General features: G+C 50.7%; 1 protein-coding gene across 1 annotated transcript; it reads right to left on the reverse strand.

The window, feature by feature from the left end:
* Positions 1-6,838: 6,838 nt before the first annotated feature.
* LOC144157748 (uncharacterized) lies at positions 6,839-9,790 on the reverse strand. Its single transcript, XM_077688521.1, has 2 exons — positions 9,595-9,790; positions 6,839-8,622 (listed from the first exon to the last, which is right to left on the reverse strand). Exons 1-2 carry the CDS (start codon positions 9,703-9,705, stop codon positions 7,426-7,428), a joined length of 1,308 nt encoding a protein of 435 aa, XP_077544647.1. The 5' UTR covers positions 9,706-9,790; the 3' UTR covers positions 6,839-7,425.
* Positions 9,791-19,699: the final 9,909 nt, after the last annotated feature.

The following is a 19,699-nucleotide window of genomic DNA, read 5'->3' on the forward strand; positions in this document are numbered from 1 at the left end:
CAGATCAGCCAATGAGTTACTGAACCAAAAAGAACCGCTTAATTAAGAACCCTCAGTGTTTTGTGTACGATAGCAGCAAGAACATCATTTTTTATGACTGCTGTGCTTTTGGCAACTTCAAATTTACGACGTAAACGTTCAGTGTGTGGACGCGTCTGCTTGAGAACGTTCGCCTTAAAGGGGCCCTGAAAGGCGTTTTGAGCACACTAAATGAACTACCGCAATCGTTAGACGGGGTCGTCAACGTCATTTGTGCCAAGTATTACTCTTTTACGCGCAGGAAAGCTCACACTTTTGTTGCAAAGTTTGTCGCTTTTTTCTCACCCTTCCCTTCGTATTTATGGACGCCGTTATCTTCACATGTCTACATCATCGATTCCCAGATGTTCGTCGTGAGCTAGACATCCTGCTATTGCGCGGCTTTTTCACGCACTTCCGGGAAAGAGATGAGTCGTCTGCTCAGCGTCGGCTCGCCGGCTGATCTGCCAGCGGGGTGCCGGAGTGCTTGGACATTTTACGACAAACGAAACAACTGTAAACAAACGCTTAACCGTTTGTTTTGAGTGCAACACGGCCATAACACGATATGGATATTCTCTTACCTGAGTACGTTCCATGAAGAATGCGTTGATGCTCCGTGGCACTTCTTTCGTGCAATCGCAGAGAACGCCTTGAGCCGAATGCCCGGGTTTGACGCATACATTTTATTCAACTTCAAAACAATCCAGAGATGCGTTTCGAACGAACACAACGTCACAACATGCGTTGCAAGTCTGAACCGCGATTGACAGACGATGGGTTGCCTCCTCCTGCCTGTCGTAAATTCGGCACTCACCTCGCGCGCGGTTTGCGGGGACGAACAGCAAGTCACTTAACTCTGGTGCACAAGCCGAGATGGCTTTTAGCCACGCACACTGAACATACCCCATGCGACGTGGAGTCGTACGTCGCTCGAGAAAGATAATCCAGACCATGGGAAACAATCCATCCGCAGAAGCACAACGTCGCATTTCATCGCGAAACAAAGGCGTCCACCACAACACACACACCATCGCCTCCTGTAATGTCAAACGCATCTCGCACTTCCCAAGGGGAGTGAGTGGTACGCCTGCAGTACCCACTTGTCGCGAGGTGGGGCCCCGAGCTGATCCGGGATCACGCAACCGTAATTGACTTCTGGATTGGTTTGTGCCTTGTTGCCAAGGCAACCGATGTTTGGGATTGTCAAAGAAATGGCGCTCGCTCCAGCGCTAGAAAGCTCAGAGCCGCGCCGGAGCATGTTTTGCCAACGTTGCCGCTCTCCACCACGCGTCACCCCAAGCTGAACTGGTCACATGATTGAAGCGTTTTGTGCACGGGGTCTGTATTGGTTTAAAATGCCTTTTTCACATGCCGCCGACAGGAATTACCACCGCCGCAAAATAAGACCCGGCACCAGCGGGGCCACCTGATAAGCCGCTTTTTGGATAAACAGTGCGCGGTGCATATCAAAGGGAACGAGCGCACGATCCTTCCCGAGCGGCTGCGAGTTCGCCGCCGATAAAAAAAACGTGCCGCCGATAGCAACTACAGCAACGTACACCGCGAAAGGGCAAGGCAAGGCCGCCGCGCAAATGCGGCCAGATTTTTCGTTCGATTTTCCAGCCTTGAGCGGAGTGCGGGATTCATGGTGTCAACAAAGCTTGCCCGTAGCAGACGGCAGTCTGAGGAGCGCCATAGCGGAAGTACGTCACCGCTGAGGAGCGCAGCATCATGGGAGGGAAGGCTGCCGCGCCGTCAACAGCGAAAGGAGGAGGAAACGCGGCGCGACGATAATGCGCGGTTTTTTATTTACGTTTTTTTCAGCTAATACTCATCGCTTTAACAAAATTCTTGCGGGAGGAGATTGCAAATACATTGCTTTATTTGGTTACATGTACATCCATGCATCGGCGGAAGGTATTTCAGGACCCCTTTAAATGGTGCCGCATGCTTCCTGTTGGTGAGGATAATGAAGGAGCCGAAAACAAACGCGTGATGAAGCGTATCTCGCCAACAATAGCATAATTATTCATCTTTCAACGAGCATCATTCCTAGCCGAATCGAAAAACAAAAAAAGAATGCGCGCTAGGCGACAAGCGCGCGCAAGGTATTCAACCCTGCAGTACTGGGTGTACGTTTGCCTTTTTCATTCACGTTTGTTGCTCTATTTATTTTTTTGTACATCAAGCCACTATTTAGGCCCAGACCGAAGGGTCAAAAAATAACAAAAAAAAGACTAAACAACAGAGACTTGCATCGTTTCCCACTTCAGAACACATCAAACTACAGTCGATAAAACGCTTGTTTATAACAAGGCTTCTTGTACTTCCGGCCTTCGGCGGTGTTGGCTAGAAATAATTCAGAAAAAATTAGTGCACCATTTTGAAGTCTGTTCCGACCACGCAGTACCCACAACTTGTTTGAAGAGTATCCGTCATCGCTTTCCAGATATACCCATGCAGCTGAAGTAGAAATCGCTGTTACCGACTGTACATCATTTCCATCAAAAATATCGTGCTTGCATAGTGGAGTCGGTTTCTGAAGCTTGCGTTGCAATGACATGGTGCACAGCTTAGGGCGTCAATTCTGGCAAGCGACAGTCGCGATAAGAGCCCATCATAGCGCTGAATAGCCTAACTACTGTGTGCACATATCGAAATACGACACGAATCGTCAGATCAGCTGTTTGTCGCTAGGCTGAGAAAAATGCGCCAAATGCGTGGCGCTGCACGTTGCAATGATAAAAATCGCGATCGGATATGCGGCGGCAACGCTTCTCGCTGCCGACGGCGCGCCTTTCGACGAGCGGAGTGCCGCGCCCTCCCGTTTGACTTCGGAGCCGCGGCGCACGAAAGCGGCGGCCTGGAAGCCGACTACGCGCCTCCGTTGCTATAGTAACGAGGCGCATGCGCAGAGAGCACTGGGGGTGAGATCAACTGCGGAAAACATCTCTCGTTTTTAGCGCTATGTTTATCGTCGGGCCGTGGCGTAATGTTGTGCGCGATTTGTCTGAGAATCGTAGCTTAAAGCAAACCTTGCCACTCCACATTTCTTCACGGGAGGACACTGCTTACCGAAGAAACGGACCGAAGTAACGAACTTCATTCGCCAATCTTGCGGTTCTTTTTAGTTGGCCGAAGAGCGGCCGCTTACGCTTGCCTGAACGCACCGCACAGCGGTATAGAGTGTCGTTCTCCCGCGTGTCAGTGTGCCGATCATCACTGAACATCGTGACGATAAAGCTGCCGATGTAACGCACGTTTGCGATGAAACGGAAAATATAAAAACTTTCTCTTTAATTCCCGCACCTTCTCTTTAATTCCTACACCACCGCAGTTTTAAATGCATAGCATTTTAGTAACTCACAATGTCACGCGGCGTTGGCGTGCGCTGTCGTAGTCCGCATGCGCGCCTTGTCGTAGTCCGCAGGCGCGCCCTGTCCGCAGGCGCGCCCTAGTCCGCAGCCAGGAAGAAATAACAGTCTCCGGCGCCCGGTTTCGAACCCATGACGCCGCGGGCGGAACGCAAGGTGCCCGGCGCACAACCGACCGAGCCACGAAACCGACACAGATTTCGATGCACCGAACGCGCCTTATATCCTTCACTCATTTCTCGTTTGTTTCGAAAGCGCCACAAGTTGTCCCGCGCTTCCAAAAGATGGCGACACGGGTCCCGCGATCAAGAGATCCGACTTGCCGGCGCACCCCCTCGGAAATGCTGTGCATTTGATCGTGCCCCTCGCGAGGGGGATGTCTTTTTTGTTGTTGTTCTGTTGTTGCTGTTTAACAGCGCTTTCACAGGACAATGCCGCTGATCCTGGTACAATCCACATTGTTGGCCCACTGATGGAGGTTAATGCTAACTTTTCCGCGTGGCCTTGAACCTAGTATTGATCGCGTCATGGCGTCATGGTGCAACTTCTGGGCGGCAAAACGATGAAATGGCGGTTTCCGCTGGCGGCAAACATTCGCCCCTGGAAGTAGTTATTTAGTAGTAGTTAGTCTACGCAACTGGATAATTCGAGGAGGCCCTCAGCCTTTTGTCACTGGCGCTCCCGCCTTAAAGGGCTACTTAAGCGCTTTTATAACCGGTCAAAACTCTACTTTTTACAATTATTATATTGTTCAGTTTATGCCTGTAAAGTTTTTTTTCGTCATTTTTAGCTTGGGGACAGCGGTAATCGTCGTTAAAGTGACTCTACGCCCCGCCCACTGCTCCCTGCCGCATCGCCGGAAGAGCGAGAAACTGAGAGGCAGCAACCGGAAGTAGCGTCATATTCGGAAGACGGCAAGCGACGTGCGCCGCCGCTTCGCTCTGTCCCAGTTTTCTGGCGAAGTTCCGAATTAAGCAGGCGTGTAATCTGCACTTTATTAATCATCATTGTCTAGAGTTGCTTCCGCATCAAGTTTTAGCCGTAATGCTACTGTGTGATTCCCTAAAGCGACTCCTAGATACAAGAGATTTCCTACCCGAGCGCCCGTGGCTACTACATTGCCTCACGAGTAGTCGCGGGGCCGGCCGAGTCGTCGGGTGCTCTGTGCTTCACACGCGTAGCGACGGGCTCAAACAAATACGGAGGTACCCCAAGTTCCTTATCCATTATTATAAGGGAATTAGAAAATTTGTGGGACCACGGCGCTCTGGGCTTCCCGAACTTGCTCGTTTTCCCGATCAACGTTGTTGGCTGTGACGACAGCTTAGCTGAATAGCTAGATTTTAAGAAGAAATCAAGGAAGCTGATAGCATGAAGCGTTTTCTGCGCGCGGAAGCGCTCCGCACACTCGCACATGCCCGTACGGCGCACGAAACGGCTCGACCGCAGCGACCGCTCTTCGCTGCCGTCCAGAATCAAGGCTGTCGCGAAAAGCAAGGTAAACGTGCAAGAGAGGATGATAGTGTGGTAAAAAAATTGTGCTAGGGATTGTCATCCAAGGTGATTTCGAAAGAGGTGATCGAATCTGTATCGCGATGCGGAGCGCCGACCGGTCGCGGAGGCTCGTCGACGGCAGCAAACGAACTTGCCCGAGCACGAGATGCGGCGAGAGGCCGATGGATGGCATTACCTGCGCGCAAGAATTAGCACAGCACCGATCGCTAGAATGACTATCAATGTAGGAATAAGGTTCCACATGCGAGAAAGGGGATGATAGTATGGTGAAAAAGTGTGTTAACGATAGTCATTCGCAATTGTAGAGATAGCAGCGATCTTCCATGCTGCTAAGCCTAAAGTTCCCAACATAGCGGCGATCCGTGCAACCTGAGCCGGCCGGAGCAGTTGGGGAAGGCGTTCTAAAGCTCGTCGGGGACCAGCGTGCTGCGCTTGGGTTCCTCTAGCTTTTGCGGGGGGGGGGGGGGGGCGACCAACGTTCGGCTCCCCTATTCTAAAACATGCGTATGTGCAGCAATCCACGTTCCGCTGACCGTCCGAGCAGCGACCCGGCACCAGCACCTCTGCGCGACGCGGCGACCGGCGGCGGCCGCGCTGGCTGTGCGCATCGCAGGCCGCTGCACAGAGCTTGTTGCCGCCTGTCCAAATGCAAAAACAAAGTTCCACATTTGAGGGTAGGGATGATGGTGGGTAAAAAATTGTGCTAGGAACTCTGACTAGCGCTGGTACTGAAAGCGGCGAACCAATATCTGCGCAACGCAACTTCCCTGGATCCGAGAAACAAGTCGGCCATGAGTCGTCGGGGGAGAGCCCCTTTCTAAAGCTCACCGCGAGTGAACCTGTTGGTTTTATATTTCCCTCAGCCTCTCCGATTCTAAAAAAAGACTGTGTGAGCCCTCCATTCTCCAGAGGACCTTCTGGACCGCATCTGAACGGGAACATAATGAGATCTTCTTGCCGAGCAGTCCCCGCAGCGCCTGAACTTCCGAATATGACGTCAGCTGCCGCCAGCCAATCGCGAAAGGCAGCCAGGGCTCTCACCGCGCCCGCGGGCAAGGGTCATTTGTTTTGACGAAACAAATGGTTTGGGTGTATTTACACATAAAATAAACATGTTTTTCGAATTCAGCGTCTGGAAAACCATAAGGTATTGCCCCCAGCAAAATATTTTTGAAAAGCTCTTCCCCAGCCCTTTAAGGGTTTTCTGCGGGGATCTTGTGTCCGCTTTTCACGCATAAGTTATGTTGCGACGACAACCCAGTTTCCATGATAGTCGGTAACATTTCAATTTGTTATTTTTCTTCTTCCTGGCTTTACGCTCACATAATTAAAAAAAAACTTTTTTTCTAATTAACTGTGTAAGTTTACCTAAAATAACATAGGTCACATCGTGATTAGCTATGCAGCTTCTTTGTCAATTTTCCGTGAGGGTGTGTCTATGCTTTGGGGCAACCAACCGACACATGTTTGATAACAGCGTCAACACGGCCATTGAATCGCTAGTCATTCACCTGGAGCGTCGTTTTTAGACTTCGTTGGAGAAAGCAGTTTGTGCTGCTCGGAGGACAATACCTGCGCTAAAAGCCCTCTTCTCCCTTTGCATGGGATGCAGCGATGCTTGTGTGCGTTTACACCTGCCTTATATATGATAACTAGAGGGAGGATTTTTAGGCACTAAAAAAGCACGTTTAAGGCGCCAAAAATATGCGGCAAAAACAACGTTTTAGGCACTAAGAAGAATAAAATAGGCGCAATAAATTTTTAGATAAATGGTAATAATTTCAAGTGAAGACGTGAGCGAACTGTAAGCGCGACAGGAAATCCAAAAATGTCATTGCTATGAGGCCACAATGGCAGTAACAGGTCAATTCAATTCAATTCAATTCTTTATTTTTCTCTCATAACAAGTTTTATACATTGACCTTAGAAGTGGAATGGCCCCGTAATACCTCTGGGCTAATGGCGATCAACAGGCTTAATTTCACAAGCGCATTGATTACATACATGTTCAGATGCGAAAGTCACTCAAGCGTCGCATATTGTGAAGCAGGCAGGAGAAACAATATTTGAAATATGGTAATACTGATTTATAAAAGCGCAAAGTTATGTCTGCCTGACGCAATTAAATTACAATAAAGAAAGAAAATAATTAATGCAAGATAGACAAGGTTTGTTAAAAAAATTAACATGTTATGTGAGAACTTGCGTACAGACTTTAGCAATTTTCTACAGGCACCTTAATTATACAGACAAGACCTTTCAACACTGCCAAATACACATACGCTAATTCGAAATATAAATATTAAGAATTGTGTTTCGACAGAACGCGGAACCTAGTTTAAGAATCACTATGAAAATTATAGAAACAATAGGTAACTACCAGCATCTCCAGATTTGCGGGTTCAAAATTGTGCCTCTTGTCGCTTAGAATGAGTTTGTACGCAGAGAACGAACGCTCGACGTCGACAGATGTGATTGGTGCGTACTTATACTTGGGAAGATTCGATGGGTTAATTCACACTGGAATCCTACAGTGCTCACCAGCAAGGACTTCTGAAGCTTCTTTAAGGACAGAAAACCCCTTGCGTTTGTCCAGGACCGATTGCAGCTTCGCACGTACCTTTTCGGCTACGGGTCCTTCGGGAACGGTGGCGATTCTTGCCTGTGCGTGGAGAATTAGCGCAACGTTCGTAACAAGAGTTTCTCCCGCACTTTCAAGTTTTTTGATAGAATCCGCTAAAAACGTGAAGTTGGCGCAAAGGTACGCGAGGACTCCTGGAAGGCTACTCACGGAGAGGACAGCTTGAGCCTTTGTGACTGCAACACTCTCGTCAGTTGGAAGGCCGTTGATCACGCCCTTGATGACCGAAAAGTAGCAGTTGTAGTACTCAACAGCTTCTAGCCACGTTCCCCATAGTGTGACGACGGGTTCTGGCGGAAGGGGCACATCAGGCAGCATCTCCTTGAAGACGCGCATGCGAGAGGGTGCCTTCAGGAACACGGCCTTGGCTGAACCAATAAGCTCGTTGACGTTAGTGAAGTGCTTGCTCAGTTCCTCGCAAACACGATGAAGCGCATGCGCTAGGCAGGTGACATGGAGCATCTGCGGGTAGAAGGCCTTCAGGGGATCCTTGTGCATATAGGCTGCAGCGTCTGTGTAGAGCAACAGAACCTTGGTGGCCTCGACTCCTGTAGGGTAAAGAACCTTTAGGGATTCGTTTACAAAGAATGCTACAGACTCCCCATTTGTTCTCTCCAAAGGTTTCGAACACACGAGGAAAGCCCTTGTCTTCTTGTGCGCCGCAAGCTTCCCAACAAGAAAGTGAGTGACAAAGCGCCCTTTGACGTCTGTTTTTTCTTCTACGGAAATCCAAATGCAGGAGTCGCCAAGCTCTTCTCTGATTCTTGCTAATGTCGGTTCATACAAAGGCCGGCGGTAGTTCTTCCTCAAAGTAGACTCAGACGGCACGTTGTGATTGCAGTATTTCTGTAGAAATTGTTTCAGCACGGGATTTTCAATTTTGGTCCAAGGGATGTTTGCGGCCACCAGGGCCTCGCACAAATCAACGTTGAAAGCGCTCGTCCGGTCGTCCTTGAAGGCTGTTGTCAAAAAAGACTGTTTGGATGTTGAGGGCTTGTCCCGCTTAAGGTTTGCCAGGTGACCTGCCGTCTTCTCATGCTGAGCCAGGTTGTACTTCTTCTCGCAAGGAATCTGCGCAAATGCGTTAGGATTTCTTAAATACGAAGCGTATATTCAACATCACAGCGCAGATAAGCTGCTAGCATATACTACGCGTCTTGACATGCTAACAGAAGACAAATAAATACGATAAGCATGAATAAACATTCTAACTTCCGCAGAGAAGCGCTCGAACACCCCCCCTGCGTCCTATTTGATGGTATAACTGCACTTGAGCGCCGCGCTGCTACGCGTGTCATACCACCAAAACGTACTTGAAAAACAAGGTGAGATTCCAATGACGTTCTGTTCAACTGACTCGGCGCGCGCCGTCAATACCCCAAATTTCACGGTGGCACGGCGGGGGAGTAAGATACCAGATTCAATTGCGTGCTAACTTAGAGTGGCGCACTTCGGTAATTCTAGCTACCGTCTGCCTTTAATTAACCGAGTAGCTACGAGGTGGACTTCGATTTAACGGATGTCCAGTGCATATCTTAAAAACGCGCTCCGTTCATCAGCGCTAATTTTGAAACATCATCCTTCAGTACCAACCAATCAATTGCTCGTTTGATTAAGAAATTTCTGGATTTTCACCTAACGCAGCACACAGGGACGGTACATAAAAATGTGAATGTCCTTCTCAAGGTATCTAAAATATTTCATTTCAATAATCTCAATGGTATTGAAAGTTTAGAACTTATAAACAACGCTAGCAATCAAAATAACCAACGTTTGAAAAAATGCCGAAAGGAACACTGTCTGCCGTATTCAAAATACACAGGTGCCTCCTTTCTTTTCTCAGAAGAAGGGGTAGTATAAACAAAAAGCAATAGCAGCGAATAGCGGGCATGACGCCCAGGCGCCAACCAAGGAGGCGCGATGGACAGCTTTGCATAGTTTCGAGTTCGACCACGGCCCCTGGATCAAGCGCACTTGATGGAGGGGCCGTGGTTTCGAATAACACATGAAACACTCACGCCACGTAAAAACTCGTCGGCTCACCTTTTTTCCGCACGGTTGACAGAACACGGTCTCTCCGTCTATTCTGTAGCATGGTGAGTTAAGTGTCCACTGTCGGATCAACGCCCTTCTGGGCGTCTTCCGTTTCGGCATGGCTGAAAAGGGCAGCGGAGAAAGCCAGACCTTGCACGTTGAAAGACCGGACCAGAAGGGAAGGGTGCCTCCTATTGGTCGGGTCCAATCGCCTAGAGCCAATTTCTCCCCTGCTGGTGAACTTTTCAACTAATAAATTACAAACAAGGCGGCAACGGCGGCGGCGGCGTCGGCACAGGTGCGTCTCTCCTCCACTCTCCTCCTCTCCTCTTTCCGATAGCTAACGCGGTCTCAGTCGACGGGCGTCCGTGCTCAGTTGCGCTCTCTCGCAGTACTCGACGATTGCTTGATGCGACGGTTCCTTTAGAGAATCAACCCAACGGAAACACCGATGGAACCACCCAGATGCGTCCCATTACACCAGGGTTACCGCGAGTGGAGGTGGGCGTAATTTTGCCCCATCACTTTCTTTGCCCCTGACGGTATCATAGTTTTAGTAGAGTTGTGCGTCCACTGCCAAGTCCTGCGGGAAAGCCACCCGTAAAGCATGCAGAAGCCGCCGCTCTGGCTGCACCGGCGCAAAGGGAGGGGCGGGAGTCTTAAAAAGAGGACCAGGTTCAGACCAGTAGAATTCAGAACAGTAAATATTTCCAGGTAGAATAAATAAAGGTATCAAATTGAACTCAAAAGCGAAACTTGACGCTTCATAGTGCTGATTTAGGCGCCAATTTGGCAAAAAATGCGTTTATAGGCATTTATCGGAGTTTAGGCACCAACACCCAAAATAGGCATTTATAGGCACTATAAAACCGCCATAAAAGCCGTCCTTGACCTCCAATTCGTGCTCATATATCGAAATGGGGCGATAGGAACGCAAGGAAAAAAATAGGCATTGGCCTAAAATCCGGTCCCTAATGATAACAGTACTAAAGCATCGGTAATGCATTCGGGACCAAAATAAATTACTATTATTTATCAGATACCCAAGCGACTTGCGGCATTACAGTGGGGGATAACTACGTACACACACACACATACAAAAACAGCCAGTGCTCTATTCGAAGAAAGCATATTAAAAGTAGACGTAATAGTGGAATAGACACAAGAAAAATATTATTATATAAATTATTGGAAAATTGTTCTGCGGCAGCTGTGAGGGCTGCCACAGTGCTGACTTCACAGATTAGTGCTAGAAGTGCCGCCTTCATCACATATATCGACCTGGTTTGCTGAGCTTCTTAGTGTTTTGCACAGTGCTAGGGATATCATCTGAAACCGATACCAATGCTTTATTTGCGTTCATAAGAATTTGTCCCGGTGGCGCAAAAACCAGTGCAGCCCATGCCACGGAGTTTAAGGTACCTAGCCTACGTGGGTCCCTCCCCCCCCCTCCCGGGGGGGGGGGGGGATTCTGCTGACACTATTCAACGCTATTAGTTTCGGAGTGAAATTGGATGTAGTTGCTATGTCCGAGAACTGTCTATGTTTTCCAAGTTAGAAAACAGAAATCTATACTCGAGGATACACTGTTAAACCTGATTGATAAACTCAAATCTAGGGAATTATCAGCTCGACTAAATACAAGTTGAGCGATGCGTAACGATATCCAAATCAGAAGGGGTGGCTTGAACAGCGGCGCGAGGTTACACTGCACTACTGCTGCGCTGGTATGGTGGCTACCAGCCACCATAGCGCTGGCAGGAGACAGCCTGGACTGCTGCTTGTGCAGTGAGAAGGTGAGCGGCCTTATGTCTTGGCTTCAGGTCAGTGTTATAATCACTAGCACCATAGCACCGTAACCATAATCGCCAAGTTTTTGATTTCACAGAATGAGACCTAGCTATAGCAAGGTCCCAATCAACACCTTCAAGTTCAAGAGGCCACGGCACACAATTTCTGAACTACTTTTGCCTTCTTTAATGACGAAAAACACGTACCACTTTTAAGTAATATTGCGCTATAATGTTTATAATAGTCGCTCGTTTGCATAAGAAAGGTAATACAGTCGAACCTCATTAATTTGAACTCCGAGAGGGCAGAAAGCCTGTTCCAATTAGCCGGAGTTCGAACTAGCGGGGGTCCCTTTGATTAGCGGCACAGCGCGCGCTACCGGTACTAGAAACGCATGCGCGATAAAGTAGACGGTATTGCACGTCCTTTGGGCTGCGAAACTACCGCATATGCAAAAGCACGGCGTACGACCGCGCCGCCCGCAAGCGCACGAAGTGAGGCCACGTGTTATGCCAGCCAAGCTGCTGGCATAACACACGGTACGGGTTTGTGAAGCTGCGGAGGCTAGTGACGCGCTGAACTTCGGCCTTCGGCTTTGAATTACACGAAAAGTTGTCTGTGCGGACAGGCAATATTGTTCGTATTAACCGTGGCCCGTGTTTCAGGTTCGAAATTGCGAGGGTTTTCCGCCATTCAAATGCACGTCAATTTGCCGGGACCCATGGGTCAGTTCGAATTGTCCGTTGGTTCGAATTATGCGACTTCGAATTAACGAGGTTCGAGTTTGAGCGACACACCCGCTGCACAAACTTTGCACAAGCACCGCCCCCTACAACCGGTTATACAGAGGTGGTACCGCTATCCGGTTGGCACCTGTACGCCACTTTACCCAATGTAATCAGGTAGAGGCGACTCTTTTGGCGTACGGTTTTCTTGAATACAGATGGTAGTACTTCATTTCAGCATGGAAGTACCGTATTATTCCACGTATATATATGAGGCATTCCTATGGAACCGCGAGAGTGCCTTTGCTGAGTGAATTAAATGTTGCAATCAAGAGTAATAACAGTTGAACAAAATGATGTGTGTTTACTTAGCCTCAGTGTCATTTATGTTAGGTGCAGTGTTATGAGGTATGAGCACCTCAAGCCGGCTGCCTTGAGGCTGCAGCCTTAAAATTTGCCCTAGGCTTCAAAGTTACACCAACGAAGCTGGGTCTGGCTTTGAACTGCTAAAATGAATTGCAGTATTCAGCGTGATTATTTTTTTGTTCCGGGCATGCTGGTTGTTTTTCTAGGGTCACAACTGCTTCCCAATAGCAATTCAGCACATTCGAGGGCAGTGGAACTGGCGTGTAGTTCGTACGCTTTGCTAATTTAACACTGCGTGGTATTTAATTATGGTGTACGAAGATGCTGCGGACTCGGTTTGACGCGGCCTCCTACATTTAGTGAAGGTGCGCAAGCGCGGCCGGAACTGGGAGCTGTAATGAAATGGAACCTACTAGGCACACGGTCACGTTCGATTTTTCGCGCGTTTCTCTCCTTGCATCTGGGCCGTGCCCCCCCCCCCCCCCCCTGATGGTGATGAAGGCAGGATGCAGTCAATGATGATTATGGTGGCGCCGCAGCCAGATGAGGGTGCCTGCTATTACGATGCGTGAGGTGTGTTCCAAATGTAGTTAAAGATGTTTCATACGCCAAAACGTATCTAAATTATTTCAATGTGGGATTTAACGCGCCAAAGCTACGCCAGGGCTATCAGCGCGTCGTAGTTGAAGTACCGGGACTAAATTTCACCACCCGGGAATTTTTAACGTGCGCCGAAATCTCCACACACGGGCGTTTCCACTTTTCCCCTCCACCAGAAAAGCAGCCTCAGCGGCCTGGACTGAACCCGCGTCCATGGGCCCAGAGCACAATGCCTTATCCACTGAGCCACCGCGACGGGAAATGTGTAAACGTGCGTGCAGTGCAGATTTTAACTATGGAAGTAGTCCTGGTCAGCTAAGATAACGCGTGCGGTAAAAGTTCAAGTCTTCTTTGTGATAACTGACCAGATTTAGGAGAAATCCCCAAGGTGGAGTAAGTTTCCGCGAAGGAAAGGAATCACGGCCGGGCTACAGCGGCGGCGTCGTCCGCTGCTCTAGCCCGGCCGTGGCCAACGCTCCTGTGTTCGGAACGCCGCCCCACGAATTTCAGGTAACGGCTGGCCGAATCTTTGGTTTCGCTCTTTGTAGAGCCACGTGTGTGAATTCAAGTCAAGTCGCACGGATAATTGTTGTGGGTGTCGGTTAAATCTTTGCTTTCCAACCATCTTCACTAGCCTTTTTTTTTTGGTGTGCCTCACTAGAGCATGCTGCTCCTCTATTGCAAAGCTTTGTCCGTTCGTCCCACCAAGAAACTTCGAAACCTAAGGGAGGTCTCGGCAATCGAAGACAGGTTTTTACGCAGTAAAACCGCCAACCTAACCACTCGGCCACCCCAAAGGCGCAAGGGGTTAGCAGCAACGGGAACCAATGACATGTGCAGCCATGGACAGAAAAGACGCTTCCCATGGTCCGAATCGTACCTGGGTCTGTCGTGTTATGAAACCGCCCTCGATCTATTTGAGCTATCATCGCTTTTTTCCTTACTGCGTGCTTGGCGACAAAACAAAATGCACTGTATCGTGCACAAATTACACGCTCCAGCCTTCACTCGGTTGAAGTGTGCGGCTTAAAACTTCTTAAACTGGGCCAGTATGATTCAGAATAGGTAACCACTCAGGCTCTTCCGGCATCACTTTATAAACTTCTCTTACATAGGCAACACTTTCCACAAAATACTCTCATACTGTACGAGCATCCTCGTCTGCATTTTAAACTTCTCTACAAGTTTTCCAAGTGGGATGCAGACTAAGCGCTATGAACACAATCATAGGACAAGCCCCCATCATTGTCCACTAGAAAAAACCGAATGGCATATTGTGTTAACGGGAGATCTTTTTTAAGGATTAATTGTAGGATGGCCCAGCGGAACATCGCATCCGAACAATCCAGGAAGGTGCGCTAAATCGTTTCAAGTTTTTTCATAGGCGGCTGTTAAGGGTCCCAGGGTGTACATATAGTCCTTTTTCCTGTAGCCCGAGTTTTACAGGAGGCGTTCCGCTATAACGCTTAAACAAGAAGGGTTTAAAGAATGAACGTAACCACGAAGATGTAAAGGATGAACGTACTGGCATTTGTTTGACTTTTATTAAATAATGGTTTTTCTGGACTGTAAGGTCCGCTTATGAGATTAGCAGCCGGGCGCCCGGGCTGCGCGTGAGAACCCGCCGCTCTGTCTAGCGACGTAGCACTGCCGACACTGCGCAGCAACAGCCGCTAATTCGTCACGGCGCGCACAGGAGACGGACCGTCTGGCACACCGCATACCTCAAGGATAATCCCCCATTGAGAGAAAGCAAACGGCGCCGCCAGATTCCCGGAACGTCTGCTCGACTGGTGGGATGACCGGCGTCTCCATTGTTGTCGCGCCCTGGTCAGCATGTCGCACGGTCGCCGTCTTTCCCTTTCACCCCGCGGGGTCGCTCGAACCTGCTCGTCTGCGAGCGTGCCGTTGACCCGAAGATAGCGGCGCCTCATTGAATATTCCGTGACGTGCTGAGTGACAGCTGTCTACGTGAATTCGGGCACTCCCATACGCGTGTACGAACGCTACAGGGGCGTTCCCGAGAGAGGGTGATCTCGAGGTTTTATAAGGCCGAACTTGGCCGTTGGAAATCGTTCTTGTCTGAGCGCTGAGCTGGCAGTTCCCGGCGGGACAAGGAGTCTCGACTGTTAACGCTTGGTTGGGATTTAGGAGCCCCCTAGTCGAGGTTAAGATCGCGTTGGAGGTTTAGGGTGCAGCGCCGCACAGGGCAACTAGACGGATATTGCGGCGAGACAGAGTCTCGGCCGTGGTTTCTCGAGCGATTTGTGTACGCTCCGAGAATAGGAGAGTTAGACGAAGTTCAGGAGCTCGAGTGATATGTGCGCACTCGGAGCTAGCGTCTAGCTGAAGTTCGAAGTTTTTCTTTTTATTTCTCATGTACCCCGTTATCCTACTGTAAATAGCTGTACATAAACTTCCGTTTCACTTAATCAACTTCAACGCCTCGAGTTCGCAAATTCGACCGCCGTCTCCAAGAACTTCAACACCATCGCCCAGCCAGCCTCCTGCCAAATCAACCGGAGCCCGGGCGATTGGGTTCCTGATCGACACCGGACTTCGGGGAAACGGAACATTACTTGGGCCTACTGCATAGAACTGACAATAAACCGCCACAGCTAGAGACGCACCAATCATATCTTTGTACAAATACTTCCGCGGTAAACGACAGGAATACTTAAAAGAAAACCTAACTTGCCAAATCTTAAAGCATCCACGGCTGCGCGCAAAAAAGCGTGCACACATACACAGCAAATTTCGGAGGTTGAAACAATAGTCTGACATTACATCAAACAGCCGGACTTGTACTACAGTCCTTTGAAAGCAATCCCTCTGTGCTCAGAAACATAAATCTAAAAATGTTACGTCAGCTAAATGACTCAGCCACTCCTAAGCCTCCACTTTTGATCGAGCGAAGCAAATTAGTTCGGTTCTTGCGCTCTCAATTTGAGCCCTACACAGAAACCGCAAAAATCCCGTGGAACGTTTCTGTTCCTTCTCTACACACAAGTCGCCTGAAGAGTGTACCACGCATTCGCAACGGTAAACACATTACACACTGACGTACGAGGGAATGCTGAGACATCCCTTCCCCTCATTTTGCTTATTTCTCTCTTCCTCTAACAGGCTTTTTTAGCGTAAGCTACACTGGCCGAGGTTGAGCAGTTCTGCCTGGAACTTGAAGGGACGTGCTGCGCAGGAGCCAGGAACACTGGATCTATTGGATTGGATTTGGATTAGATTTGAATAAATTGGGTTGTATTGGATGCGAAATCCACTCCAATCGGAGAAGGATGTGTAGAGAATTGGGTCTGCACATTCGCCGGTATGCGCGTTCCAGAGGAGTGACGTCATAGCTGCGGCAGACGCACTGGCGCCGGAGCGTGCCCAGCTGTGCGTTTCTGTTGCGCAGTAGCCAAGTCTAACGCTGCGCCAGAGCCGCTTGATAGCCGTTTCGAGTGGCTTCTGGAGAGCCGTGCTGCGCATGCGCAAGGAGCAGTGACTGGACTGGATTGGATTGGGCTGGTCTGGACTGAACTGGATTGGATGGGATTGCATTGGATTGGAAATAGTTTCAGCAGCAGTAAGCATGATAATCAGCTAATCTCAGACAACCAGGAAACCTACGAATAACCTGCTGAACCTTAGCTTACGCTACATATATCCTGGCATAGCCGAGCTAAGCCACTGCTTATGTTTTGTCCGAGTACTCCCTAGCGCCCTAGTGAAATATGCACGTACTCCGTTTGCAGTACAGAGATGTTAAAATTTGTCATATGCCGAAGACATTACTGTCCTCTGGAGTGATAAGAAAAGTGTGAGGCGGTGAAGGATCCAAGGAGGTTTTGCGACTTGTGTGGCAGTGAAGTCCGCTGGAACAAGTGCGTAGAATTCTGGCACAGTGACTGGCATAGTAAGCCAGTGTTTTTCGAGAATATTTCTTGGACGACAACTCCGCCAAGGTACCTCGGAGCCCCACTTGAAAATTACCACTTTTGAGCTGTTATTCCTCTTTTGGCGCACATCATTTTCTTTGGGTCCGTAGCGCGGGTTCTGGCTTTGGACTTGCCCGCGGGTTCTAGCGCGTGCTACCGCGGTATACACCAGGAGAGATGTGAAAGCCTGCGGACGAAACGATGCGGGGCTGCCATTCTAGGAGAACTTTCACCGGCAAGTTCACAAGTACATGTGAGGTGCAACAGCAGGGTCTCCCACAAAGGGAGAGTGGCCACGAGCTCTGCTGTTTCTCCAGCCTTGCACTAGTAGTGCAAGATACACAAATTTCATTTATGTATTTACTTGAACACAGGCTCATTGAAGAGCACTGAGTAAGGTGCTTGTATTTGTATAATAAATTATAACGATCGAAAGAAATGAACAACTATACGAGGTAAAAATTACGCCATGTTACCGTGGGGGGAACCATGATTAGGATGCGAGGCAGCAATGGGGGGTGGGTTGTGTGTAAGTAGAGTTGATGGATGGTGTTAGAGTAAGTAGACGTGTGGGTAGGGTGGTGGTGTGCGACCTGGTTTATACGGTTGTGAGGAGGAGAATGGAGGAGAGACGCGCATGCGCAGTGGAGGTGTGGACGCCGGCGCAACACCGCTTTTCTGCGCTGACGTTTACGTTCCGCTTCACGTGCACGGACTTCGGGGTGCGCTACCCGCCGCTGCCATTTCGCGGCAGCGGCTCGTGCCCTCCTCTGTGCGGCCTTGAGAATGCGCGCATGCGCAGTGGAGGTGTGGACGCAAACGCAACACCACTTCTCTGCGCTGACGTTTACGTTCCGCTTCACGTGCACGGAGTTCAGGATGCGCGGCTCGCTGCTGCCATTTCGCGGCAGCGGCTCGTGCCCTCCACTGTGCGGCCTTGAGAATGGAGGAGAGACGCGCATGCGCAGTGGAGGTGTGGACACCGGCGCAACACCACTTGTCTGCGCTGACGTTTACGTTCCGCTTCACGTGCACGGAGTTCGGGATGCGCTGCTCGCTGCTGCCATTTCGCGGCAGCGGCGGGTGCCCTCCTCTGTGCGGCCTTGAGAATGGAGGAGAGGCGCGCATGCGCAGTGGAGGTGTGGACGCAAACGCAACACCACTTCTCTGCGCTGACGTTTACATTCCGCTTCACGTGCACGGAGTTCGGGATGCGCTGCTCGCCGCTGCCGTTTCGCGGCAGCGGCTTGTGCCCTCCTCTGTGCGGCCTTGAGAATGGAGGAGAGACGCGCATGCGCAGTGGAGGTGTGGACGCAAACGCAACACCACTTCTATGCGCTGACGTTTACGTTCCGCTTCACGTGCACGGAGTTCGGGATGCGCTGCTCGCCGCTGCCGTTTCGCGGCAGCGGCTCGTGCCCTCCTCTGTGCGGCCTTGAGAATGGAGGAGAGACGCGCATGCGCAGTGGAGGTGTGGACGCCGGCGCAACACCACTTCTCTGCGCTGACGTTTACGTTCCGCTTCACGTGCACGGAGTTCGGGATGCGCTGCTCGCTGCTGACATTTCGCGGCAGCGGCTCGTGCCCTCCTCTGTGCGGCCTTGAGAATGGAGGAGAGGCGCGCATGCGCAGTGGAGGTGTGGACGCAAACGCAACACCACTTCTCTGTGCTGACGTTTACGTTCCGCTTCACGTGCACGGAGTTCGGGATGCGCTGCTCGCCGCTGCCGTTTCGGGGCAGCGGCTCGTGCCCTCCTCTGTGCGGCCTTGAGAATGGAGGAGAGACGCGCATGCGCAGTGGAGGTGTGGACGCCGGCGCAACACCACTTCTCTGCGCTGACGTTTACGTTCCGCTTCACGTGCACGGAGTTCGGGATGCGCTGCTGCCATTTCGCGGCAGCGGCTCGTGCCCTCCTCTGTGCGGCCTTGAGAATGCGCGCATGCGCAGTGGAGGTGTGGACGCAAACGCAACACCACTTCTCTGCGCTGACGTTTACGTTCCGCTGCACGTGCACGGAGTTCGGGATGCGCTACCCGCCGCTGCCGTTTCGCGGCAGCGGCTCGTGCCCTCCTCTGTGCGGCCTTGAGAATGGAGCAGAGACGCGCATGCGCAGTGGAGGTGTGGACGCCGGCGCAACACCACTTCTCTGCGCTGACGTTTACGTTCCGCTTCACGTGCACGGAGTTCGGGATGCGCGGCTCGCTGCTGCCATTTCGCGGCAGCGGCTCGTGCCCTCCTCTGTGCGGCCTTGAGAATGGAGGAGAGACGCGCATGCGCAGTGGAGGTGTGGACGCCGGCGCAACACCACTTCTCTGCGCTGACGTTTACGTTCCGCTTCACGTGCACGGAGTTCGGGATGCGCTGCTCGCTGCTGCCTTTTCGCGGCAGCGGCTCGTGCCCTCATCTGTGCGGCCTTGAGAATGGAGGAGAGGCGCGCATGCGCAGTGGAGGTGTGGACGCCGGCGCAACACCACTTCTCTGCGCGGACGTTTACGTTCCTCTTCACGTGCACGGATTTCGAGATGCGCTGCTTGCCGCTGCCGTTTCGCGGCAGCGGCTCGTGCCCTCCTCTATGCGGCCTTGAGAATGAAGGAGAGACGCGCATGCGCAGTGGAGGTGTGCGGCGTTCGGGATGCGCTGCTCACCGCTGTCGTTTCGCGGCAGCGGCTCGTGCCCTCCTCTGAGCGGCCTTGAGA

The sequence above is a fragment of the Haemaphysalis longicornis genome, unplaced genomic scaffold, assembly GCF_048455015.1.
Source record: "Haemaphysalis longicornis isolate Haplotype H1 unplaced genomic scaffold, Haemaphysalis longicornis Haplotype H1 scaffold_10, whole genome shotgun sequence".
Taxonomy (NCBI): domain Eukaryota; kingdom Metazoa; phylum Arthropoda; class Arachnida; order Ixodida; family Ixodidae; genus Haemaphysalis; species Haemaphysalis longicornis.

Coding starts and splice junctions, on each gene's coding strand:
- LOC144157748 (XM_077688521.1), bottom strand. CDS start 9,705: ATGCCGAAACGGAAGACGCCCAGAAGGGCGTTGATCCGACAGTGGACA. Junction 8,623..9,594: donor GTCAACCGTGCGGAAAAAAG/GTGAGCCGACGA, acceptor GCATTTGCGCAG/ATTCCTTGCGAGAAGAAGTA.